At 40.8% G+C, this 27,568-nt stretch overlaps 1 protein-coding gene across 4 annotated transcripts in view; it reads left to right on the top strand.

The window, feature by feature from the left end:
* Positions 1–27,568, top strand: part of agap1 (ArfGAP with GTPase domain, ankyrin repeat and PH domain 1) — a 788,284-nt gene that overhangs the window by 634,144 nt on the left and 126,572 nt on the right. For all 4 annotated transcript variants that reach the window (XM_060827602.1, XM_060827601.1, XM_060827600.1 and 1 more), the window contains one exon: positions 5,684–5,845. In XM_060827602.1, the coding sequence (XP_060683585.1) occupies positions 5,684–5,845 (162 nt within the window). The remainder of the gene's footprint in view (positions 1–5,683; positions 5,846–27,568) is intronic.

The following is a 27,568-nucleotide window of genomic DNA, read 5'->3' as shown; positions in this document are numbered from 1 at the left end:
CCAAAGGACTGGCCACACTACCATACATCAGGAGCATTTCTGAACTGACAGCCAGACTGCTGCGACCACTAGGACTCATAACAGCACACAAACCAACAGCCACTCTCAGACAACAACTCACCAGAACGAAGGACCCGATACCTCGCATGAGCAAAACCAATGTAGTGTACAAAATCCCATGCAAGGGCTGCACAAAACACGACATAGGACAAACAGGAAGACAGCTAACGATCCACATCCATGAACACCAACTAGCCACGAAACAACATGACCAGCTATCCTTAGTAGCCACACACGCAGATGACAAGCAACATGAATTCGACTGGGACAACACTACTATTATAGGACAAGCCAAACAGAGAACAGCCAGGGAATTCCTAGAGGCATGGCACTCATCCACAGATTCAATCAATAAGCACATTGACCTGGACCCAATTTACTGACAACTGCAGCGGACAGCTGGAACTGACAACCGGAAGCGGCAGATTCAAACCACTACAAATGGCGGAGGAAAGATCATAGAAGCGCTTCACAGGAGGCTCCCAAGCACTGAGGATGTCACCTAGACAGGGGACGAAACGTCTGCAACACAAATTCCCAGCTCGGCGAACAGAACCACAACAGACATAGTAGATCAAATAACTGCCTCCTGCTCCATAATAACTCTGTGATTCTATTTCTGTCATTAGTCACGTGCAAATTTTGGAAAAAGGGTGGTGTTCAGAATAACAGACAAAAATCTAGAATGCACAGGTTCAAGATTTTCTCAGTAGTGCCAAACTCTGGAATCAGAAGCTTAGTTAATCACTTTGTTGTTCCTTTTCCACATCAGTGTTTGTTTTGCTGTCTGTGTTACACTTTGGACTCTAAAGCTGAGTGGATTTTAACAGACATTGGAACAGCAGAAGATCCAAAAGGAAGTTCAGGATGAAGACCAAAGGCATAACCTTAAATTTAGAACCAAGGAGGTTTGATGGAGTTAAGACATAGCTCAGCCAAGATCCAGTTGAAGGTGTGCTGTATATGTGGTAGTTAGTTTCCAGTTTGTAACCTTGTGTTTTTTACGCCCACCGCCCTTTAGATGATACAGATATCATGAGCCTTCCTGGGGGCCAGCTGAAGCTTTAAAACTGAGATTAGCCTGCAGCTCATCATTACCTTCATTTATAATGTAAATATTGTCATCGAATCCCTACACTGTGGAAAGAGGCTATTTGGCCCATCGAATCTGTACTGACCCACTGAAGACCATTCCACTCAAAAACGTTCCCGAACCTATCCCCATAATCCTGCATTTAGTTTTAACCATAGTTAATCTACCTAACCTGGATACTACAGGACAATTTAGCAAGGCCAAACTGCATATCTTTGGACTTTGGGAGGAAACCCAAGTGGACAAACTCCACACAGGCAATCACCCAAGGCTGGAATCAAACCCGGGCCCCTGGTGCTGCAAGGCAGCAGTACGAACCACTGAGCCACCATGATGCCCTTGTCGAAGGGCAAAGGGAGGTCAGTGCTGTCATAGAACAGTTGGTGTAAACCACATAATGTCCAATACACTCCTCTACACAGTGGCACTGCTATCACTTTCAGGCCAGGCACGGGCAGAAGCAAAATGTAAGTGAGCTACAACCTTAGACCCATCAGCCACTACCTGATAGAAAACAACCGAGGAACTACAAATACAAATTACTCCCGTCAGACTGATTTCCTGACCTGAAGTTCAAATCCTGGAAAGCCATTCACCTTACATCTATAATCTCAATAGCCTCAATAGAAAACAAAGAAGTTGTTCCCTTTACATACAGAACAACATCGATTATCCGAACATCAATTATCAGAATTTCCAATTATGCGAACAAGATCTCAAGGTCCAATAAAACGTTATCCATTATCTGAACAATTCATTATCCGAACTCTTAGTTATCTGAACAAAGTAGTCCCTGCCCATCTCATTCAGATAATCAAGGTTGTTCTGTAATACCTTTTATATCCTTAAGATGTACAAAACACCTTACAACCAATGAAATATTCTGAAACGTAATCATTGCTATAATGTAGTAATATGATCGTCAGTCTGCACGGGGCAACATCCCACAAAAAGCAAATCGGCTGCCCTTGTTCTCTGTGTCATAAAAGTGGCTGAAACAAGTTATCTATTCATTGTCACTGATGGATAAATATTGGCCAAGGTAGAGTGAAGAGCTTCCCAGCTGCTCTTTGAAGTTAAATCATGGAGTATTTAACATCCAGCCAACGGGGCAAGCAGGGGTCTTGTTTTAATATTCTCATCTGAAAGACTAAGGCTAGCCCTGATGATAATAAGGGTAGTGTATCCTTCAAAGAAAATTGTGGCAGGTTTTTTAAAAAAAAGGTGAAGTGAGTGAATCTCTTCTGTGTATCCCCATCAATGCGGTCCATTAGAAAAATGAAGCTTTCCTGCTGTACATCACTGTAATGTGTAATAAAAGTAATCTTGCATAGAAAGATAACATCTTAGTGCTCATCTGTGGCAACTCCGGGGATCTGCTTCAGGCCTGTGTGCCAAAACATTGCTTGCTTCCAGCTGTACATGCAACCACGTTCTGATCATAGTAGTGTTTAGAAGAAGTAGGAAGCAGCCCCTACGGGCATTTAAAGAAAAGGATTTCACCACCTCAATGCTACACTGAATGATAATGATTTAGGGCTGTGGTGAATGCATGTTTCCAATTGAGGGGGAGGTAGCAAAGTGCATTTGTTGAATTTTTTTGAGGTGGAAGTAGTGGAAAGTATTTGTCTGCAGTATCATTAGAGCTTAAATTGAGTATAATAGAAATCAACATAACAGCCAAACAGACAATTGTTCAGCACTTCTGCACAGGATCAGAGTTTTTTTTATTAATTGAGATAATTATACATTGATTGATCTGGGGTTTGGGGTTCAGAACCAATAACTTAGAAATTCATACATTTGGAAAATATTAGAACTGAGTTCCAGTCATCAGTTCCAATGATTACCTTCACTGAGATGTAAGTATTTTGAATGCCAATACCAGATTTGAAGTCAGTGGAGAAACAAGACATTCATTGTTGATTTTAAGAAAGCCATTTACAAAGGTCTAGCAATCTGTTGGGCACATTCAGAAGCATTTTCATCTGGCATCAGATGCAAGAGGACGTCCGACATAAAACAACGATTACATCAACTGGTTAAACAGACAATCCTACTGAAGTATTCACAAGTAGCAAATCAAGAAAGTAGAAGTGCTTAAAACCTTTCACTTTTATATTTAAATTTTTCAGTTAGCAAAATAAGTCTTTGGAAGTTATTTAATATTACAGGTAAAATAGGGGAAAAAAACTCATTTATGGAGAAATTTGACATTCCACAGAGACATTTAGCTATTGTATGCCTGGGAGGGTGTCGAGTAGCAATTATGAAACTCAGTAACTATTATGAGCCCAGTTACATCTCCTTAAACAAGGTGTAATGTTTTTTTCTGGAATTTTGCAGTTTAACCAATAGCTGTGTATACACAGTGTTGGGGATCATTTTCAAAAAAGGATACTGTGATTGCGAACTCACCAATCTTGTTCTCTTATCTCAGTCATGCTGAAAAGTATCCAAATAGAAATGAAGTCTGTTCATTTCTCTGATTGCAGTCAAGCAGTGGAAGCTCAATGGAAAATTCTTAACAGCCATTCCTTTAGAGAAGCACAGAATTTCTGTGTTATTCTGCACATGTAGACTCCAGAGGTTTCTGTCAGTTTCAGTGGAATGATAACCATGAATGTTGATATTTTCAACATTATTACTACCTCAAAATCCAGACCAATGTTTATTGATAAGTGGATTTCGAATAATATTCCCCCCAAGTATCATAATTCTCTTTGATCTGCTCAAAGTGTAATATCATTTACTATAAAATACAGCAAAATACTTTGAAGAGCAATTATTGTTAGTGATGTAAAGATTCATTGCAACATCACCTTACCACAATTTTTAAAAATAATCCTTACCAAATATGTGCATTTCAAATCTTGCACAGCTTGGGGTTCAGTGAACAGAATGTCAGTGAGCAGCTGATATATTTTCCTGTGTCAATTTTCTGTTCTATTCTTGATGCTACTCATGCTCAATGCAGTGAGCTTTGAGTGACCTATGTAATATAAATGAGGGATTTGTGTGATTCACAAATAGAGTAATGAGGAACAGGTGAACTAAAGCAAGATAATTTGAATGCGAGAATCAATAAATAAAAACTGTAAATGCTGAACAACGCTCAGTGGGAACGCAACATGTAAACAAGCGCCAGAGTTATTGTTTCAGTTCAGTGACCTTTTTGTTAGACTGAGAGTGACATGATGCTGGCCCCTCCCTCCCTCTTCATAACATATAATGCAAGGGTAGGGGAGAGAGGACATAGTGTATAAAATATAAGAAAGTTACAACTGAAATGGAAAGTTTAACCAATAGCTGTGTATACACGGTGTTGGGGATCATTTTCAAAAAAGGATACTGTGATTGCGAACTCACCAATCTTGTTCTCTTATCTGAGTCATGCTCAAGAGAAAATAGTTGGAAATGTAATTACAACGTTGCAGCTTTAACTATCCCTCAATTCTTTATGGCTCTCATTGAGAATATGGGACAGGTGAATCTCTTTGATACGTTAACATCTATGTGCCCATGAGTCACTTCTTAAGTGCTACTATTTACCATCAATTCCCTGCCCAAAGATTTGGGACAAGCACCATTCCCAACCAGGGATCCAGTCTTGAGTCTACTATTACCTTTCCAATCAGTGATTTCACTGAGGATATTTCACGTCAGGATTTGCAGGTTCAATTTTATTATATATCAAGGTTCTGTCTCTCCATGACCTCAACCTCAACCCAGATAGTCCTGTGAAAAGGCCACATGGAGCAGGAGGGCATTTGGTATATTTCACAAGTATATGGATGGTATTTTTCTAACAGACCTAAGTTTTACATCTTTCCATAGAGATAAATAATGGGTAATAGCACTAATCAGGTTGCATTACAGAACTGTGGCTTGTACTCAATAGGCCAAATGGCTTCCTCTATCCCTTAATAATTCAATGACTTTATCTGAGAAAATCTTTGAGGAGATATCTGTCAGCATTCTGTGTCTCTTCAAGCACCATTTACTAAGAAAGTGTTGGCAACTGTGGACTTCCATTGAATTGTCCAGGGCTAAGCTTTCCACGGTTCTGCAGTGGTTTGCCATTGCCTTCTGCTGAAAGTCAACTAGGCGATTCTCCCCTCTTCCTGTCTACCACCAGACAGATCGAAAGGATTTAGAAACAAATAATCAACCTGTTAGGCCGTGTTGTCAACACACGTCTTTGACCACTATGTCCTAAATTTGGACCTGAGCCCAGAACCCCTGGCCAGGAAACAGGGACATTATCAGTATGCCACAGGTCTACATACCCATGCAACAATAAGCACCCTAAGTCTTCTACATCTTTATTGACTCCAGGAAGGATGTGATGAAAGTCATTCTCTATTTTTCTGTCTATCTGGGGAAAAAAGGGCCCACAAACAAGTCTAGTATTGCAGATGTTGATCCCAGTTTGTTGTGATAAGGATTTGTCTTAAAACAATGTGTTAGAAGTGTTCAGAAATCATTGCACTGAATTATTTCTCATGATGTTTTGGGTTTCTGTTGAAGATACTGGCTTGGGAGACTCTGTCTGTTCAAGTCCCAGCATATCAAGCACCACCAGTCCCAAGATAGAGCCTCCACCTTCACCCCACGCCAACCGTAAAAAGCATCGCAGGAAGAAGAGCACCAGTAATTTCAAAGCAGATGGCATCTCCGGCACAGCTGAAGGTAACCTACTCTGTTTGTATTTTATTGTTCATTGATAGTGTTTATCATTGACTGCAGTTCAATTGTTTAGAGGATCATTAAGGGAAGGGAGCAAAAGTCTAGGATTTTCAACCATTCAAATTCCTGCTTGTGTGCTCCTGTTCTCAAGTTTGACAGGTTTTTCAAACTGGTGCGTTGTAAGCACAGCCTATTTGTAGAATTGTTTGTGTGGTGTTGGATAACTGAATCAGTTCGGTGTTGGTAGTCATTAGTGTTGATGTTTCTTACACAGGAAGGCTGGTAATGGGGTTATGCTTCATATATTCATCCCACAGTAACTTATCAAAGACAGCTGAGCTTTTGGAGTGCAGATCTCTATTGCTATTTCTTGTGAAGACTTGTAGGTGATTAATTCGGATTACTGTTGCATTCTCCTGCCAAAGAGAGACCAGTGATGAAGGAAACTATTAACATCATGATTAGGTAGATGAGACACACATTATGCTTTTCTCCATTCCTCTGGTCAGTGGTCCTCTCAAGTGTCACCGTTGTTCAAGATTTGCCATTCTTGTACAACAGTTAAAGTCAGTTCTCATATTTGGCGTTGGAAGACATTGTGTGATTTAATCTTTGCTCTACTTAACATAAATTCCAAAAGTAAGCATGAGGGATTGATGAAGAGCTGTAACACTAGTAGTTTTCATTCTATTTCAGGAACTGTGCTAAAATTCAGGACAGTTATATGACCTCCAGTGCTGCTGCTACTTTGGCAGATGTTACAAACTCAGCATGATCTGCATTAGCCTTTTGATTTCAAGCAGTGTCTTCAATGTAGACAGAAATGTTCTGAGATGTTTTAAAGGTGCTCTTCTACAGAGCACCCTGCCAGATGAACACTTAGTCCCTGGGTAAATTTCAGGTTCTAACGGACTGAGAGACATCATCAATTAGTGTTTTCCCACAACCCTTGTTAGTGTTCTTAGAGAGAGCAATGTGTACTAAGAAGATTGTAACTCAACAGGATCTGATACTTACCTGCCCCTTCCCTCAATCATGCCATCTGAAATTGTAGCTGTAATACAAGTGGATTTGAAAAGTGATTCTGAGTAGCATACATCCTTTAAAACAATAATTCATCAAGAAACTGTCTCTTTAATTGCCAGCATTGAAGTGTCAGGAGAAGATTGCTGGAGGCATGTAGGCACCATTTTGAAATGGTCTCAGATGATTATCAAGTCTATGTCCCAAAGCTTGGTCCACAATAATGGCATGAATTCAAATGCAAGTTGAGTTTTGCCAGATGGGTCATAGATCTGGTACATGCTAAAATTATTTCTTTGCTGTGGTTGATGTGCACAATGTGTTGTTATTCTGCTTGATTGCATGTTTTCTTTCTGTTTGTTAATGCTCCTGTACCTCCATCATCCAGGGATGTTTAACTAAAGTAAAGGTGCTTTATAAACAAACCTTTGTTGTTGTATATGATGAAATGGTTTTCTAATATATGGCACTGCTAAATGAACAGATTAATTTTCACTTGTAATCACACCACTTCTTGCTGGCCTTGCCTTCACGTAACCTTGCCCCAAGCTGTGGAATATCCTTTTTGCACCTCTCTACTTCACTTTCCTCCTTTAACACACTCATCACAAGCTACATCATCTGCCCTAATACTGTATCTTCCTCTGTCGCTTAATGCCAAATTCTTTGATCAATTATGTTCCAATGAAATGTTTTGAGATGCTCCTTTATGTTATGTTATCTATTGTGATATCCATCGTGATAAAGTTTACATGTGTGTCACATGATTCAGTCTTAGTCTCATGACAGAACAGTGTCAAAATGCCAGTGTTTTAGAAAAGGAGAAGTCCTTGCTCACAATATCAGATTTATTGATGTCTACATTGTCGATCCAGTTTGGGGCAGTGGGATGGTGGCAGTGATGCTACATGCTGTAAATCTCGCAGCACTCTGGTCCACCACTATTACAGCTAAATAGTTTCTCCCATCCCGTTTTACCTGTGTTGGGCTGTGATGCTATTGCAGTCAGGGATTTGCTGAATTGGTCAGACCTGCCTAACCACTGCACAATTGCTCTGTGGAGCTGATCAAATGGATGTGACCTGCAAGTAATCTAACTGTCAAGAGTCCAGGCTTTAGAAGAGTTGCAAATGAAAAAAAATATTAACTCTCTTTCTTTAAACCATAAAAATTGCAATTACTCTGATAGGTGATTAAATCAGCAAGCATAACTCAAAATATTAAATTGATAAGAAATTGTGTTTCTTTTTGCATTTTCATTTCACACATCACTCAGATCGGCTAATCAATCGTTAACTTGCTGAGCTTTAAAGTTCATTATTGGTTCCAGATATTTGAAACTTCCATTAGTATTTCTTTCAGAAGAAAGTTTAATTGAGTGCAGTAACAAGACTCAGTCATCATTTAAAAGTTCTGGATACTGCACAAGGGTTTCCACAGTCTGGATAAACTGCAAATCCTCACCAAGAACCTCAACTAAATGTTGATTTGAAACCCGTAGTTATTTTATTGTGACGTGACTGTGACTTAGCAGTAGCAATGACAACACTGAATTAGATAGATGCAGATTCAAGACCCAACTGCAAAGACTTGAGCACAACATCTAGGCCAATACGCCACCATGGTTTTAAATTTAAAGATCCCACACCACTACTTGAATAAGAGTAGGAATAACTGGGGAGGCAATGGCCTTGTGTGTTATCACTAGACTGTTAATCAAGACACCCAGGTTTGAATACCACCATAGCAAGGAATTTGAATTCAATAAAAGTCAGGAATTAAGAGTTTCTGTAATGGTGACCATCCAATGATCATGAAACAACCATGATTGTCATCGTAACCCAACTGGTTCACTAACTTTCTTTGAGGAAGGAAACTACTGTCCTTACTTCGTCAGGCCTGCATATGACACCAAACCCAGAGCAATGCGATTGACCCTTAACTGCTCTCTAGGCAGTTTATAGATGAGAATAATTGCTGGCCTAGCCAACAATGACCTGTGAACAAAAGGAAAATTTTCCTGGTATATTGGCTAACGTAAACCCCTTAAACAATCCCATAAATATTGTTACAGCTTTGTGGGACTTTCTTGAGGGCACAGTTGCTGCAGCTAACCTATATGACAGCAGTGACTATGTTTCAGTAATATATCACTGTCTGTGAAGTGACATTCCTTGGTTAGAGACAAAAAAAGCTGCAGATATTGGAATCCAAACTACACACGCAAGAGGCTGGAAGAACACAAAAAGCCAGGCAGCATTAGGAGGTGCAGAAGTTGATTTTTCGGGTGTAACCCTTCAAGACTGGGAGTGAGTGTGGGGTGGGGGGAGCTTTAGAGAAAGGGAGAGGCAGGGACAGGGTAGTGGAATGGGGATAGATGAAGATAGGTAGAATGGTCAGTGGGAGGAATGAATCCGGTTGGTGGCAGGGAGCAGGGAAAAGGCTGGGAAGGGAGTCAGGGGATGGGGAGAGAGGTTATTTGAAATTGGAGAACCCAATGTTGAGTCCTCTGGGTTGCAGGCTACCCAGGTGGAAGATAAGGTGTTTTTTCCTACAATAGGAGCTGTGATTTGTTATGGCAATGGAAGAGGCCAAGGATTGTCATGACAAAAAGGGAGTGGTTGAGCTAATTGAAATCGGCAGTGACTCGGAGTTCCGGTTACCCCCGCGGACCTGGCTGAGATGTTTGGTGAACTGTTCCCAAAGTTTACGTTTGATCTCTCCGATGTAGAGAAGACCACATCGGGAGCACCTGATGCACTAAACTAAGTTGGAAAAGAGGCAGATGAACCTCTGTCTCACCTGGAAGGACTGTTTAAGGCCCTGGATGGAGGTGAGGGAGAGTGGTGTACTGGTAGATTTTGCATCTTCTCTGGTTGCATGGGAAGGTACCTGGGGGTTCAGTGGCAGGGGTGGCATAAACTAAGAACTGTCGGAGGGAATGGTCCTTGTGGAAGGCCGAGAGGGGTGGGGAGGGGAAGATGTTATTGGTGGTGAGGTCTATTTGGGGTTGCCGGAAGTATTTGAGGATGATGCGTTGGATGACTTTGACTTCGCCCACAACTTCCACTCCGCCCTCCAATTCGAACATCGCCCTCCCCTTTCTTCACCTCACCATTTCCATCTCCAGCAACAATTTCCAGATGGACATTTACTACAAACCCACAGACTCCCATAACTACCTGGGCTACATCTCCTCCCACCTAGTATCTTGCAAGGACTTCCTCCCATTCTCCCAATTCCTCCATCTCCACAACATCAGCTCGGATGAGGAGACATTCCAGTCACGAGCATCCCAGCTGTCCATCTATTATGAACAACTTACTTTACCTCCCTCCGTCATCCAGACAGCCCTCCGCCACACCACCTCTATTCCCTGTTCCACTGCTCTAAACCCCGCCATATTACAATAAAGACAGAGTCTCCCTTGTCCTCACCTAACACCCAGCAGTCTCCGCATCAAACACATCAGTTTAAACACATTTGTCAAATTCTACCAGCTAGAATATTCCCTTAAACTTTATTCCTTTATCCAAGTTCTTGCCCATCACCAGCCTATGTCACAAGGTTATTTCCAATTTTAGGCATTGTCATTTGTACCAATAGTTTCTTACGTAAAACCATTTCTTACATAAAACTCCATTGCCTGTCACAATAACATCTGTAGACACCATCCTCGTGACTGACTCAAAAATCTCGTCAGATGATTCAAATATAGTCTACCTTCAAGAATCCACCAAGACAATCTTTCAATTAGATAATTTGTTTCAAAATTTCCAGTCACACTGTTCTTGTGAATGGGTTGCAGTAACCTTTACAATGATTGTATTAAGCTATCAGTCTGTAGGTCTGATATTGTTCACTCCTTCCTTTCTTAAATAATGGTGTGATGTTTGCAATTCTCCAATAAAATCTGCACAATTCATGAATCTAAAACAAATTTCCTAAATTTCCTAATTTATTTTAATTTCCTAGTGTAGAAACTCTTGGGTCTTGGAGATTTGACTATCTTAAGCCATATATTTTCTCCATTACATTTGTTTTAGTTTTTACAAAGCGCATTAAGTTCCTCACTGAGACTTTTTTTGAGGTTTTCTGTTATAGCTATTATATATTGCCTTTATCATTTATGAATACGAACCTTCCTACTATACTGCATTTTATTCAAACTTATGTAATCTGAATATGATCACATTGCCTTCTGTGGATCCTCTCCTGAGGAAACAAGCTGATTAGCTTGATCTTGAAGTTTGGGTTGTCATTGTTGGTGTTTGAGAGAGTCTCTGTAGCTGCACCACCAATGGCCTTCCTCTGATATGTTGGATATTGAGGGTTCAGTGTGGATGATCTTTGAAGCACACTGAACCAAATTTCAGTACTTTCTCCACCAACTGGGTCAGACAACGCTCATGTTTTCCCAAGAGCGGTAGTCTGTAATGGAGAAGTCTGCAATTCCTCTTTTTATCGTCCTGTCATATTATTTGTACTTGCAACCTCGATGCAGTTTACCCTGAGGCTGTTCCCCATAGGAAACATTATTAGGATTCTATCGTCATCCATGTGGGAGACATGGCCTGCTGAAGATGAATTTTCTAGAAGTGGTCTCCATGCTGTTGAGCCCAACATGATGGAGGACCACTGTGTCTGTGAATATGAATGCAAAGTACTCATTCATCAAGTCTGCCATGTCATTTGTGTTCATTTTAACTTGGCTTGCATTGGCTTTAAAGGATATGGATTCCCATTTTCCACTCTCTTTGTCTTAATACTTAAGAAACCTTTTTGCAACTCGACCTTGATATACCTTTATTGAGAGGAACTGAAACTAAGAGTAGGGGTGATATGCAGACTATTGATTAGACCACATCTCAAGTACAGTATGCAGTTTTGGTCTCCTTATTTAAAGAAGCATGTAAATTTGTTGGAGACCATTCAGAGGAAGTAAATGAAATTGTTACCTGGAATAAGCAGCTTGTCTTACAAGGAAAGATGAGACACACTCGGCTTGTTTCAGAAGAACGAGAGGTTAATTGGCAGAAATGCTTAAGATCCTGAATGGTCTAGACAAAATGGATATGAAAAGGTGATTTATCTTTGGGTGAGTCCAGAACTAGGGGCACAATATTTTAAAATTAGGTGTCATCCTTTTAGTACAGAGATCGAATATATATCTTATCTTGCTGAAGATTATGTGACTTTGGAACTGATAGCCTTAGGCGGTTGAAGTGTTACCAATGAGTATTTTTAAGATGGAAGTACGTAGACTCGTATTTAGCAAAGAAGTCTAAGTTAAAGGGGATGTGAAACTTGAAACACAAAAAGTTCACTAATGCTTTTATTGAATGGCAGAACAAGCTGAAAGGGCTAAATGGTCTACTTCTGCTCCTATTTTGTATGTTCAGATGATCCTTTTCCTGTATTCCCTTACTGCAAGTTTTACTTTTTTGTATCTTTATTGGTTTTTAAAGTTTTCCTAGTCATCTGAACTTTTGCTACTTGCATTTGTTAGAGCCTTTTTAAGAGCACCTGGTGTTATGCTTGCTCTGCTTTTGCTAATATTAGCGGTAGAATGATTAAAAAGGCTTTAGATTAGATTACTTACAGTGTGGAAACAGGCCCTTAGGCCCAACAAGTCCACACCGCCATTTCAAATTTTGTACCCAACCCTGCAGGATTTGTCCCTGCTTCCATTGCCAGAGGTTATCTCTTCCATGGGATCTCACTGACCCTCTGACTTCTGTTCTTGATTTTAGGCCCAGTTTTTAGTGGCTGCTGAAACCATTTTCAGAACCGAGCAGGACAATGCTATAGGGTTTATTATAAATTACAGATTAAAACTCCTTATTAGACATGTAATCTTGATTTGCCAGACTCTGAGATGAATAGCCACTGATTTATGTAAATAATTGATGACAGGGTAGCTGATTCCCAAGGGCCCATCAGGTGCCTTTCCAAAGTCTTTAATGACAACTAGTAAACAACTGCATTCAGCTTGGAAACAAATAATGTTTCAATGACACACACGTTCACATTTGTCTGTGCTGATTTTTGATCAGAGGAATAACTTCCACAAAATGAATTGACTGTTACCTCATTATTTGCCAAAGCAAGAGGCTAAGTACACAACAGACTTGCCTCCTAAAGAGCATGTGAGTATACAAATTCAATAAACTGTATAACTGGTGTATTTAAAATCTATAAATCACTGAAGTCAGGAGACTTACTGAACCTTCTCTGGTGGAGGAGGGGGTGGGGTGGGAATCGGTCTTGGCTCAACACAAACTACAGATAGAAAGGATGAAAGCTTACTCACAGAATAAAATCCTGTTCACTTGTTTCAGTGCTAGACTGCAAACATTGCTTTGTAAAGAAAGTATGTTTTGACAAAAGTGCACTCGTGTAATTATTCATATTGGCGAAACCCATTTTGAACAACGTGACATAAAGATACCATTTATGTAAGTTCCAGCCTAATTACCGTCATTCATAACCAGCACTTAGAGAGAAGTGCCACAATGAGGACTCCTTTGAGAACCGTTTTTAAAGAATTATCATTGACTTTCTCTTCCTTCTCCCCAACCTTAACCTATAAATGCACCTCTCATTCTTTCAATTGATCTTGAGTTTGAATGGTTTTCTGTTTAAACTGAGATCATCAGGTGTTGCTCATAAGAGGAGTGAGCTACAGCTTGAATTAATTTTGATTTGCAAGGGTGCTGAATTGCTCTCTGTGGTTGAAATTAAATGATCACTGAATTATCCTATAACTTTAATCATTCTAGCTCCCTCACCATATTGAGCTCAGTTACATCTACAAGTCACTGTCCTGCTTTACAGTCTATATCTCTACTGCTGTTAATCTGATCCTTTCACCATATTGGGCTGGTAATACCTCCTATTACTGAATCTTTACAGCAGCTGATGCAGCTCCTGCAGCCTGTTGGCATTGGTAATTCCTCCTATCACCAGTCTTTTCTCAATGATCTCTATTGATATGAAACAAACATAGAAATAGTGATCCATCACCAGGCCCAAAATGTTAGCTTTGATTTCTCTCCACAGATGCTGCCAGACCTGCTTAAGTTTTTTCCAGCAATTGTTTTTGTTTCTGATTTCCAGCATCCACGGTTTTTTTTTTAGTTTGGTCTGTTGGTATAAATCCGCTCCCATTCACCGTTGGCCCCAAAAACCCTTTCCAGTGGTTACTTCAATAGCATCATAAGTTTTCATTTCCAAGCTAAAATATTCCAAAAGCTGACCAGAAGATGATGAGAATTCTTCACGAGTTGTATTTACAATTGATTTTCCTTTAAAAGATTTCAGTGTTTTATAGTATTTGCAAATGATGGGGCCTTCTTTCAAAGTGTGTTTTCCTGATATGTATATAAGTTGGACATTTTTATTTACTAAAGCAAGCATTCTTAGGAATGACTTGTATCCTTGTTACAATCTGCCCCAGTCAATCAGCTTGCAATCCATTCAGGTATGTTGGCAAAGACCTTAAATCTGTTGTTTTAATCATTGATAAAATATTGTGAACTTGAAATGATGGGAGTATCTTGTGGTCAGGGCAGTCAGTGCAAAGTGACTTTGGAGCTCATTAGCTAGCTATCTCAGATCAAGTGCAGCGCAGAAAATCATCTTTTACCCTGGTCTGCAAACTACATTAATCCGCATCTCAGCAACCCTTCACAGGATTCCACCAGCCAAAACCAGGCAATCATTCTCATTTACATTACCGATCTCAGAGCAGAGAATAAGTCAAAATTTGTATCTCCATGAAAGATACCGTTTCCTTTCAATTTCAAATTATTTTTATTATTATTCTTTTCATGGTATGTGGGCATCGCTGGCAAAACCAGTACTGTCTGTCTGTCCTTCATTTCCTGTGAAAAGGTGACAGTGAGCAGCCTTCTTGAACCACTGCAGCCCCTTTGTTTTGACTTATCTATAACTGAGTGGCTTCTCAGCCATTTTAAAGAGCTGTTAAGAGTCGACTACATTGCAGTTCTTCTGAGGTTGGGCTTTGGCCAGACCAGGTTAGGATGTTCTTCCTTGAAGAGCAGAATTGAACCAGCTGGGTTCGGTGGATAGCCAATGATCGTGGTTACCATTCCTGAGACTAGCTCTCAATGCCTGGTTGAATAATTGATTGAAATTAGATTCCTCTGGCTGCTATGGGAGTTGAATCCTTGTCCCCAGAATTAGTTTGAGTTTCTGGATTACTGTTTTCCCAGACTTGTGTTAGAGCAGTTGTAATAGGGTGTAGAGTGATGGAGAAAAGATGAGATTGATGATTCAATCCATCATCTCACTTTTCATTCTGTTCACTCATATACCCTGCAGACACATTTTTACTAGCCTCAGCTCCTGCGGCCCTGTTGAACATACTGACTATCCCTGTCCTTTCCCGGGTCTTCGTACAGTGGTACAGTGCAAATGTCATTGAAGTAATATTCCAGGAGTCAAGACTCATTTTCTGTGGATGAGAGTTGAAATCTCACCCTGACAGCTGTTGGAATTTGAATTCAAATAATAATTAATAGGGGAGGCGATGGCCTACTGGAATTATCGCTGGACTGTCAACTGAGAGGCTCAGGTAATGTCTGGGGACCCAGATTTAAATCCCACCACCGCACATGATGGAATTTGAATTCATCGAAAAATATCTGGAATTAAGAGTCTAATGATGACCATGAATTCATTGTCGACTGTAAAAAAAAATCCATGTGGTTCACTAATGTCCTTTAGTGAAGGAAACTGCCATCCTTACCTGGTCTGGCCTACATGTGACTCCAAACCCGCAGCAACATGGTTGATTCTTAACTGCTGTCTGGGCAATTAGGGATGGGCAATAAATGCTGCCTGAACATAGATGCCCTCATCCTATGAATGAATACATAAATCTGAAATTCTATGTTAGTCTCAATGATAGTGACTATCAAGCCACAGTCTATTATTGTAAAAACCAACTTGGTTCACTAAAATCCTTTAGGGAAGGAAATCTGCCATCCTTACCCACTCTGGCACATGTGTATTAGAACTTCTAAAAGACTCACCTGATCTACTAATACTCTTAGCTATTCTGGCCAAATGGGACTGTAAACCTACAGCAAATGAGCTAACTCATAACAGCGCTGTTAAATGACCATGCAAGCCTCTCAGTTCGTGGACAATGAGAGATAGGTAACAAGTACTGGCCTTGCGATTGATGTCCACATTCCATAAAAGAATACATTTTTGAAAATCCCTGAGTCACAATTTTAAAAACTGAAATTTTCACTGAGAGTTTCAACTGAATGCACAACTCCCCTGATGTTGGAGGCATCCACGTTAGTCTAGAGCAAGATCGAGGAATGGGCTGACTTATGGCAGGTAACATTTGAATAAAGAAAGAGAAAAACTTATTGATCTACCCAAACGTTCCCAAATACCTGCTGAAGATGCTGGCTCTGGAACTGAATTTAATGTTGGCGGACATGTGGGCCAGAGAATCTACAGGAGCTGTGCCTGGGCTGTCTCCAGACACCCCAATCCTATGCACATGGGGCAATTAACTGACCAGCATCAGGATGCACATCCTTTTAAGGGTGAAGGCCCACCTTTGGAGATCCTGCTGCTCTTTAATCTTAGCACTCACTACAGAATTGCACCCAATGTGGACTAGCTATGATGGAGGTGGTCCTCGAACCCAGGAAAGAGTTGTTGAAATCTTATGGGCATGCTCAGACATGTACTGGAAGCTGGCATTCTGGTTGATTGTGGGTCTCTGGTATGTTTTCTTGGATTAGCACTAAGTGCAGGGTTTCCAACCATGGACCACTGACTGACCAATCAAGAGGACATCCTCCGCTGAGTCTGCAGAATGTCCACGTGTTTTTCCTGTGCATTGTCCCATGAAGAGTAGGGCTAACTCCAGACCTTTCCACCAGCACCAACCCATGATTAGAATGCCAGCAGCAGTGAGAAGTGACCATTAATTGGCATTTGTTTGACCCTTGAAGCAGGAAGGAGGCTGAACATCTCTTTATCATTCTCCATTCAATTCCAGGTTGGCCCCACCACAGCTACTTTCCAACCTACTTCCATAGACCATACACAATTCCTCACGTGTGTGGGGTACAGCTTCCATAAGTTACCCAATTCTTCACATTTTCCATTCGGTCATGGAATATGGATTTTGCACTCATATTGAATTACTATTTCTAATTGACCCTGAGTAGGTGGTGCTGAACCACCACCTTCAATACAAATGAATGGCTGCTTGACTATTTCAGAGGCAGTTTTAAAAATCAGTCACATTGCTGTGCAATTGAAGTCATATATAGGCCAGACCAGATAAGAGCATCAGTGAACTGTATGGGTCTTTTATGAAAATCAAGCAGTTTCAAAACCTCCATTACTAGTTTTTTATTCCTATCTTTATTTAAGTACATTTGAATTCTCCAGTTAATTTTAACTCACCTCTCTGAAGCATTCATGCAGACGCTTGGATTACTAGTTCAGTAACATAAACACTGTACTGACTACTTGAGTTGGTTAAGAAGACGAACGATAGGGAGATATGTATCCGTGTATGGACATTACTATAGCCCTACCCTGATTTGCAAATACATATCCAGGCTGAAATCAGTGCAGAACTGCCTGAGAATGTGATGGAGGCAGGTGAGTCAAGGCATTGAAGAGCCAATTGGATCGTTATCTGAAAAATAATGTGTGTGGTTATTGCTTGAATACAGTGGAGGGGTGTTAAATAAATTGCTCACTTGTACAGCCAACGCAGAAATGACAGGCTGAAAGATCTCCTGTCCTGCAAAGGTTCTACAATGATCAGAATCAGAAAGCCCTGTTAACTGTATTCCACCCTCCCACCGACCCCCCCCCCCCCCTTCAAAAACCTGTGAAACCTCCTAGCAGTTTTCTGTATCAGAAGGTTAGGATTCAATTTGCCAGTCGGCTGCTGTGTTTCCTAAATAATGCAATAACTACCCTTCAAAAGTATTTAATTGGCAATAAAGCACTTTGGGCTGGCATGGGGTCCTGACAGGTCCTGTATTAATTCAAGGGTCATACTTGTTTTATTTCTTATCTTTTGTGATTCATTTTCTTTTACATTGTCTCTTACCCTCTCCATCCAACTTCCGCTAAAATCAGCTAATTTAGCATATGCTGGAATTCTGTCTAAGACCTTGTGATTTTTCTTACTCATTGACATACAGTTATTACTGACTCAACCATTAGAAGTATCACCATCATTTCCTTAAAACATTCTTTTTGGGATTGCATCAAAATAAAAGCCAGTAGAAATTTGAAATGTATAAAACCAACAAGAGGGAATGACAATATGAAGGAATTATTCTATGCCATTGGTCTATTCGCATAATAGCATAGTGACAAGATAAAAAGCAACATGAGACATTTGGATGTTCACATTATACGGTGAAGATAGAGAAGGCATCTGATAGATCCAAAGCTGCTCTCGCAAGCAAAAGACTTGCATTTATGTAGCACCTCTTAAAAGTGGCACAATATTGGGGAAAACCCCTTGAAAATAGTGCCATTAGAATTTTTTTGCATCCATCTGAGAGGGCAGCTGGAGCTTTGATTTAACACTTCATCCGCAAGGTGCACAACCAGCAATGCAGCACTCCTACGGTACTTCACTTAAGTATCAGCCTTGAGCTTGTGCTTGGACCTCTGAAGCTCAACTTCATTAGAGAAGCAAAAGTACTATCGACAGAGCCGCTGGTCAAACTGACCACAGGCACGTCCCTTTTATATGACTGTCATGTTACAATGTGGCTTGGAGTGCACTCATGAAAAAGAGGAAGGAGAAAATGGCAAGAGAGGTTAACTCCCTACATGTTCAGACCAAAAGAGGTTGGAAGATCATCAGTGAGGGCTGTAGACATGATTCCTTTCTGTGGTTTCCCCCACTTGCCATTATGCCCATTAGTATTTGAAAGGTTCACGCTCCATTTAAGTGGAAATTGGGAGTAGCACCTTATCATTGGTAATTGCCAGCAGTATTCTAAGAAGAGGCATCTATGCTGATGTGAATGCTGCTCGTTTCACCCTGAAGCGACTTTGATCTTATTTCATAGACCACATTCCAAAAACCTTAAATCCCTAGGCATAAATCTTTAGGCATCACATCAGTTGAAGGCCCCACTAAAGTGTGGCAATAGGGGATTCTGTAAGCAAACCCAGCCTGGGCTTGCGTGAAGCCTCATTCAGGAGGCTTAATGGCAGTGAAACAGATCTCTTGGCTAGGTTCCCGACTGTTGCCTTGAAACTTCTGCAGTAGTTGCTCTGAAGGAAGGGGGCTGCCTTTCCCAGATGCTGGGACTATTTTTTGGCTGATTGCCACCTACTTCTGTCTGGGTGCAGGTATTTCAGCATTTACTCCTGAAAGGTTTACTGCAGCCACCCAGGGGAATAAAAGCCTTATTTCTTGTCGAACCACACCTATTGTTCCAGAACAGATATTCTGCTTTGTGTGCTCTGCGATGATCATTAAGCAGCCCTTTTGCCTTCGTGCTTTAATGGAGTGCAATCTCAAATGCAGTAAAATAAAAGGAAATTGCTCTTGTGAAGTATGAGACTCTAACCTGAAACCTATAGTCTGCACTTCATACTGCATGACAGTAATGAACATATTATGGCACTCTGGACCTTGAAGAGATTTCATGGTGTGTTCAGGGGAGGAGAGCAAAGGATATGTATTCTGTAATCAAGAAGCACTGAATATTCCACGGGTTTTGATCACACACTGATTGGCCACAGTTTTAGCCCATCTTTTAGTCAATTATGCATGGCCTCTGTGCACTCGTGATAGTCAGAAAAACTGATAGCATTTGTCTGCATGTTGGCACGCAGCCAGGTCAGCAGTAGGCAGCACGCAGTCGTTCTGAAAATGGATGGTTATAATTTTTAATTGATTGAAATTTTTAGGGTCGCCTGAAAATTAATGAAAGTGGAGGTTCTGAATTTTAAAAACAAATCATGGTGCAGGCAGTCTGAGATGTGCTCAAGTCCTGAATGAAGTTCAGTAAACATCACTCACTATAATATACACATGCACTAACGAACATAGGCGCACTTAGACATTGAGCACTAACACATGGGCAACAGTTCATGTTACGGAAAAGGAAGTGCTGGAGGGCGTAGAAAACATAAAGGTTGATAAATCCCGGGACTTGATCATGTGTATCCCAGGATGTTGTCGGAAATTAGGAGGAAATTGCGAGGCCATGACCAGAAATATTTGTATCATCTATAGCCATGATGAGGTACCCGAAGACTGGAGGGTGGCTAATGTTGTGCTTTTATTTCAGAATGGCTTGGAAGTATAGACTGATGAATCTGGGTGATGGGTAAGTTGCTGGAAGTGATTGTGAAAGATAAGATTCACATGCTTTTGGAAGGCAAGGAATGATTAGGGATTGTAGGAATGGTTTTGCACAAGGAAAATTGTATGTCTCAATTTTTTCAGGAAGTACCCAAAAAGCTTGATGAGGGAAGAGTGGTTGATGTTGTTTGCTTTGACTTTAGTAAAGCCTTTGAGAAGGTTCCAGATGGTAGACTAATTAATAAAGTTAAATCAAATGGGATTCAGGGTGAGCTTGCCAATTGGATACAAAATTAGCTTTCCAGAATTGGTGGGAGACAGAGAATGGTGGTGGAGGGTTGTTTTTCAGACTAGAGGCCTGTAACCAGCAGTGTTCCACAGGGGCAGTACTGGGTCAACTTTTGTTTGTCATTTATATAAATAATTTGGATGAGCATATAGGAGATGTGGGTCAGTAAATTTGTGGATGACATCAAAGTAGGTGGTACAGTGGACAGTGAAGAAGGTTATCTAAGATTTCAAAGAGATCTTGATCAATTGAGTCAATAGGCTGAGGAGTGGCTGATGGAGTTTAATTTGTATAAATGTGAGGTATTGCATTTTGGTAAAACAAACAGGGGCAGGACTTTTGGTAGGGCTCTGTGTTGTAGAACGAGAGACCTATGGGTTCAGCTACATAATTCTTTGAAATTTACATCACAGGTAAAGAGGGTGGTTAAAAAGGTAGTTTAGCACGCCAGCCTTCATTGCTCGATCTTTGAGTAGGAGTTGGAGCAATAATATTTTAAAAAGGCCAGAATTCTAAAAGGGCTTCAGAACCGGAAGATTCTGGGTATGTGAGTGCATTATTCATTTCGGGTGACAGGGCTAGTTGACAGAGTGATTAATAACAAATATACTGTCCTCGATAAGAGCAAGGAGGTTATGCTCAGCTTATAAAAGACCATGTATTACATGCCTGGCCTCAGCTGCAGTACCATGTCCAGTTCTGAGCACTGCACATTGGAAAGGATGCAAGGACATTCGAGAAGGGGCAGAAACAATTCATCAGAATTTTAGGGAGCTTAAAAACGAAGATAGATTAGAGAAGTTGGGACTTGTTATCCTTGGAGCAAAGGAGGTTGAGCGGAGTCCAATGGAGGTGTTGAAAATCATGAAGGGCCTGGACAGACTAGGTAGGGAGAAGCCATACCCACTCACGAAGGATTGAGATTGAGAGAGTCATATTTAAAGTAGCTGGTGTAAGAAGCAGAAACAACATTAAGTTGGGGGGGGGGGTGGAATCTCACTTGACTGGTTACAATGTGTAAAGCACCGCCAGAGTATGTGAGTGAGTTATTCATTGTCACATATTTAGGAAGAACCAGTGACGAGTGTTTTATCACCACAATTCACGCCATTTTGAGTTACAAAAAGAATAAGAAGAAATTAGAGTTAGAAATTAGAATAAATAAGAGTTCATTTTCTGTACAAGGGATCTTCAAACCAGTGCTTCTGCAAGGTGTCCCGAGCCTCAAAGAGTCTCTGTTCTGGGTACAGCAAAGGTGACCACACCAAGAGTCCACTCTTCCTACCGCAACCAAGAGTCCCCACTCTAGGCACCATCTCCACCGCAGACACGACCCACCAAATCCATGAGTCCACACTCCAGGCCTACTGCAGCCAGGAGTCCTCGCGTTGGGTACTGCCACCACTGCAGCAACACCCTGCTGCCAATGCTGTGGCTTCCCCAAGTTGCCAGAACATGAAAAAAGGAAAAAGATGTAAAACAAGAGGGGAAAAAGAATAAAGCCAGCCTGACGCAGATGCATTCAAATGACCTACTGTGCCGCCAACTTGTATCTGGTGGAACTAAATTCATTTGAAGCTTTCAGAAGAAAATTTGACTTATCTGAAAAGGAAGAACGTGCAGGGTTACAGGAAAGGGGAATTTGATTTGATTTTTATTGTCACGTGTGCTCAAATGCAAAAGTACAGGAATACAGTGAAAAGTGTATAATGTCGCCATTCAAAGGGCCATCTTCAGTACAAGGACCAAGATAGAGAATCTTAAGAACAAGGTAACAAGACAGAACAAAGTTAAACTTGCAGTAATAAAAGTATAGTGTAAAATGTATGACATAAGGTTAAAAGTTACACATTTAAGCCCTTCTTAGTTTTAAGAAGAAACTAAAGAAATAAAGGTGCAAGTTTAAATATTACAGTTTTTCTTCAGTGTTTAGTCATGATGGACCACACTTTGAGGAATTACCTTGAGACCAGATGTCCACGCTGAGGCCATATCAGGCTGACAGACCACCATGTACCGCCGAAAGACTACCATGCTGGGCTGAGAGACTAGGAGAAAGTGGGGACAGCAGATGCTGGAGATCAGAGTCGAAAAGTGTGACACTGGAAAAGCACAACAGGTCAAACAACAAACAAGGAGCAGGAGAATCGATGTTTCGGACATAAGCCCTTCGTCAGGAATGTTTGTCCTGATGAAAGGCTTATGCCCGAAACATCGATTCTTCTGCTCCTTGCGTGCTGCCTGACCTGCTGTGCCTTTCCAGTGCAACACTTGTAGACTTTGAGAGATTGTCCTACTGGGCCAGGAGGCCACGATGCCAAGTCGGAAGGATATCGATACTAAATGAATGACTTATGCAAAGAGCTGGTGCAAGTGCAAGGATCAAAGAACAATGTGCTGAGCTGTAACTATTCTGTAGCACACCTGTGCACAAACATCATGCGAAAGCACATACTAACATATTTCATGCACACACTGACACATTCCCAAGTGCCAACATATGCATTGAAGCAACACACCTTAGCATTTTCACACGTAAATCACATTCTGACAGGCTGACACATGCTAACACATTAACTCACTCAAACCCAACACTAATACACTCCATGCATCATACGTATCAATACAATTAAATTCACACAGTAGCGCATATATTAATGCATGCATATAGAAGCCAATACACAGTAACGCACACTAATGCATTAAATATCAGTTTCTACTATCGCATGCAAATTCATACTAACGCAAGTATAAAGATGTACTAACATGCACACTAATGGTCTCTCACATGTGCACATTAGCATGCACTAAAGCACATGCAATAAATAAAACATGCATTAACTGATATGCATACACTAACAAATGTGCACAGGCGCACTCTGAGATGCAAAACACTGATACAGAAAACACACAATAAGACACATTAACATACACATTCTTTAAAACACTAACTCAATCAAACATGCGCAGATTAGAACAAACACAAAATAAAACACATGCTAGTGCACACTAACACAACAGCCCTTATACACTAACACATGTACAAATGCACTGTATTTCTGTATTTACAGTCTTTGTTATATTGAAGCAAAGGAATTATTTTGAAGAGTGAAGAAGCTGAAGGATCTTTAATTTATCCTGTAAAACATACAAATTAGGTTCCCCCCCCCCCCACATTGTCACTTTGCATATTGTTTCATTATTGAGCAAACTGCTGGAAAATTCTCATTTGGACACTCTTCCAACTGAGCTAAGGCACTGTACCACTCGTTAATAGAGCTTGTCTTATCTCTTGAGCGTCTGAAGTAGGTGCAACCTGATCTTGAGAATAATTGCAGCAGAAACAGAGGTGCAAGGAAGGGTCAATCAGAGAAGGAGGAATCAGCCAGGCTTTTCTCCACATAAGTTAATATTGCAATTGGAGAGAGAAGATACAATAATGGAGGGCTAGCAGCAGGTTTATTATCCAGGCTGCAATCTAGGATCAGGGAAAATGATCAGAAAGTAAAATACCTTCTAATGATTACATTAAAATTTTTATAAGTCAATGTGGAGGATCAAGTTTCTCCTCTTCCTTCTTTGGATGCTATTTAGCTCCTATGACAATGGGACTTGTAAGTAGTAGGGAATCCCCAAAGGATTTTGAACTTGGAGGGGCAGCATGGTGGCACAGTGGTTAGCACTGCTCCTCACAGCACCAGGGACCCGGGTTCAATTCCAGCCTCAAGTGACTGTGTGACATTTGCATATTCTCCCTGTGTCTCCATGGGTTTCATCCGGATGCTCCAGTTTCCTCCCACACTCCAAAGATGTGCAGGTTAGGTGGATTGGCCATGTTAAATTGTCCATAGTGTCCAGGGATGTGTAGGTTAAGTGGATTAGCCATGGGAAATGCAAGGTTACAGGGATATAGGGTAGGGGGATGCGTCTGGGTGGGATGCTCTTCAGAATGTCAGTGTATGGATTTGTTGGGTGGAATGGCCTGCTTCCACACTCTAGGGATTCTATGAAATGAGGAGTCAACAATTTAAACCTTTTCCTGAGAGTGAGAGCAATGAGACTAAGCAATGTTCCTGCCTTCAGTAGATTGTTGGAATTCATGATGCTTTGCAATAAGTGTGGGTGAGGCAAAGACATTGTATCCTTGTAAAGGGAACTTGGATAAATATCTAAAGCTAAGCAAGATATATAGGTTTAAGAAGAGTGGCCATCTTCACAGATAAAATTGGTTCTGCCCATTTCCTTGTAACTTTCACCACTCACATTCCACAGTCTACAATCCGAACCTGCTTCCTTCTACTCCCATCACCTCACTTCCATTCCTTTTTTCCTGATTCCCTCATTCAACACCACCCCACACACACCACCTTTTCCAGTCCTCCCTTTCCTCCCTCCTTCCATACGATCCCTTTGCCTTTCACTCCTTTTACTCTAACACTTGTCCATTCCACCTTTCCCTGTTTCTCCTTTTCTTTTCCCAACTACTCCCTTTCTCCTCTCCCATTCCTATATTCCCCCCATCTCACTGCCAAGTCACTCCTCATCCCCCAGCTCCCCCCAATTCTCTATTTTAAAATAAAACTGAATTTAAACTTCCCCTTCTAAATTATTTGATGAATCAACTGACCAGTACAATGCACCTTCCAAACTCAGTGTAATCAAAGTAATCCAGTGAGTTCCAGTCTTTAAGAAAACCTGAGAGCTTCAGTTCAGTAACTCAATGGGGGTCTTAAAAACAACACAGTACAATTTGCTGGATCCATTTCATAATATTCACGTGGATTCAACCCTTACTTTCTCTTTAACATGGAAAATTTCAAAAAATTTAAAGATTTGCCATCTTGAGCAGCTTGCAGGAAATCAGTGGTCAGATTGTTCAATTACCAAGTGATATGTTACTAACTTTATCAGAGCATTGATTGTGTGATGCATTTCACATCGTACATTCCTATCCTAGCACTATCAGATACTGCTGGTGATTAATGAGCAGGCCCCAGATACCAAATCTAATACATAATCAATGGGTACAAGTGTGAGTAACTTGACAGCAAGTGTTTCTGAGCTGTCATTTCACAACGACAGCACAAGTGAGCCAAAACATTCCATTGCTGAACAGTCCCTGGATAGCAACCAAGGGCAGGATTGTAGCCAAGTTTGCCCCATGCCATCCGACCCTCCAAGGGCAGTTATAATACTCTTCTTTGCATCTGCACTGACATCAGAGCAGCAAAGAAACTAGCAAATTGTCTACCCTCCAGGAATTGATCACTAATCTTCCAGGTACTGCTTTGAGGCACACAAGTAAAGAATCATAAAACTAATACTTTTTGTTTTCATTTTCTTTCTAAATCTTTATTCAATATTAAAAATATTGAAGATCAATGGATGTTGGAGGAAGGAACAAAAGTGTATTGGGCTGGATGGGCCAGAATTGGGAACCTATAAGTTGAGTCTCCCTGGTCAGTAAGGATTAACAGAAAGGATTAATTGTTAGCACTTAAACATGCTGAGCCATCGGCGAATTTTGCTAATGATAGCATGTCAAAAACCAACTAGATGCTTCTTTTGCTTGACTGGCTTTTCCCCAAAATGAGTACATCTGTTGGCTTTTATGACTGATGAGCCTGATCCAGTATTCATGGGAAACTTGCTCAGTGCTTTTGTCCCTGCCTCACTTCCCTTTTTCTTTTCCCAGTAAAGGCATCATCTGTTCTTTGCTTACCATTTCTCTCCCATGTATGTCTTGTAAAATGGCCCCAGGTAAATAGCAGACAGAGGAGAAGTGGGTGAAGAGCTTCAGAAATACATTGAAACGAGGAGATCTGGTTTGGTTGACTTACAGTTTCTTATGGCTCTGATCTTCCTCTGATGCATCCAGCCCCTACATAATCTAAAAAATTCAGAGCACACAATACAGGTGAGCAAGACCACCCTTACCGACTCGCCCATGGCCTGCCTTTTCTGAATCTGGTCTCCAGTACTGGTGAAGTTCCCCTCAATCTGCTTGGTATTTTTTGGCATGGATGCAATTTTTAGAGTTAGCCTTTCAATTTGAATTTATTGTGCCATTTGTAAGCATTAATAAACTGGTAGTAAGTAATAAAAAGGGGATAAATGCTCTTGATTTAATCTTGACATTTATAGCTGTGTAACGTACAAGCAAAATTTGATTTTATTTTGTTCTGAGCAGTCAATAGGTTGCCCTGGGCTTCTAAAGACGAGATTATTCTTCTCTCTCTCTCAGTTGATTTTAAAAGCCTGAAGTTCAAAATCCCCTGTTGCCAAGGAGTCAGTGACATGGAATATAAAGTACAGGGAGTTTGTAGGAACTGCTAACGCCCCTGGTGTATTGACAGAATCTATTTCTTGCACTGAGGAGCATGCCTTAGCTGCCTGATGTAAAGGCCTTGCTAATGGCTTTCATTTCACCCTCAGTGGTTTGTGAATTGATTGGGGGGCGAGACCAATGAAATACCGCATGATCTTCAGGCTTTAGCATGAGATAGTGGCGTCGCTTTCAGCAACACTCGATTATTGGCCCCGTTAGCAGCCATAAAACATAAAGAAGGAGGTTACTGTGATTATTTGGTGTCTGTGTGTCCATCTGTCACACAAATAACTCTGTCCTATTTATTAATTGGTCATAAATCAGATTTTATAATGGAAATCTATTTTAAAAGACCATATCCCCTCCGTGTTCAGTCAGAGATGTCAGTAACTTAAACGCTGTCGATAATGGCCACCTTCATGACTGTCTGCAGCTACGACTTGAAGACTTCAAGTATAAATGGGCCTATTCCTTCCTTGTCATTCTCCACAGTACCCAGGTCATTGTGGCAAGTCTGCAAACAGTCCTGTAGTTGTGAGTTAGATGTGGAGCAGTTCTGCATACTAGTAACAAATTGGAGTTCTACATTAGAATGTTTTGAGGTCTGGTGCTATAGAAAAAGAAGAAAGCATACTTTAAAGTGAAGATGTTGTTACAATCCAGTTAGGAGGGTTGAACTGATTCCAGTCTAGTCCCACAACAAAGTTTGAATTTAAAAACAGCTGATATTGCCAT

This window comes from Hemiscyllium ocellatum, chromosome 7 (assembly GCF_020745735.1).
Source record: "Hemiscyllium ocellatum isolate sHemOce1 chromosome 7, sHemOce1.pat.X.cur, whole genome shotgun sequence".
Taxonomy (NCBI): domain Eukaryota; kingdom Metazoa; phylum Chordata; class Chondrichthyes; order Orectolobiformes; family Hemiscylliidae; genus Hemiscyllium; species Hemiscyllium ocellatum.
Note: the sequence above shows the minus strand (reverse complement) of the source record. Positions and strands in the feature narration are given on the sequence as shown.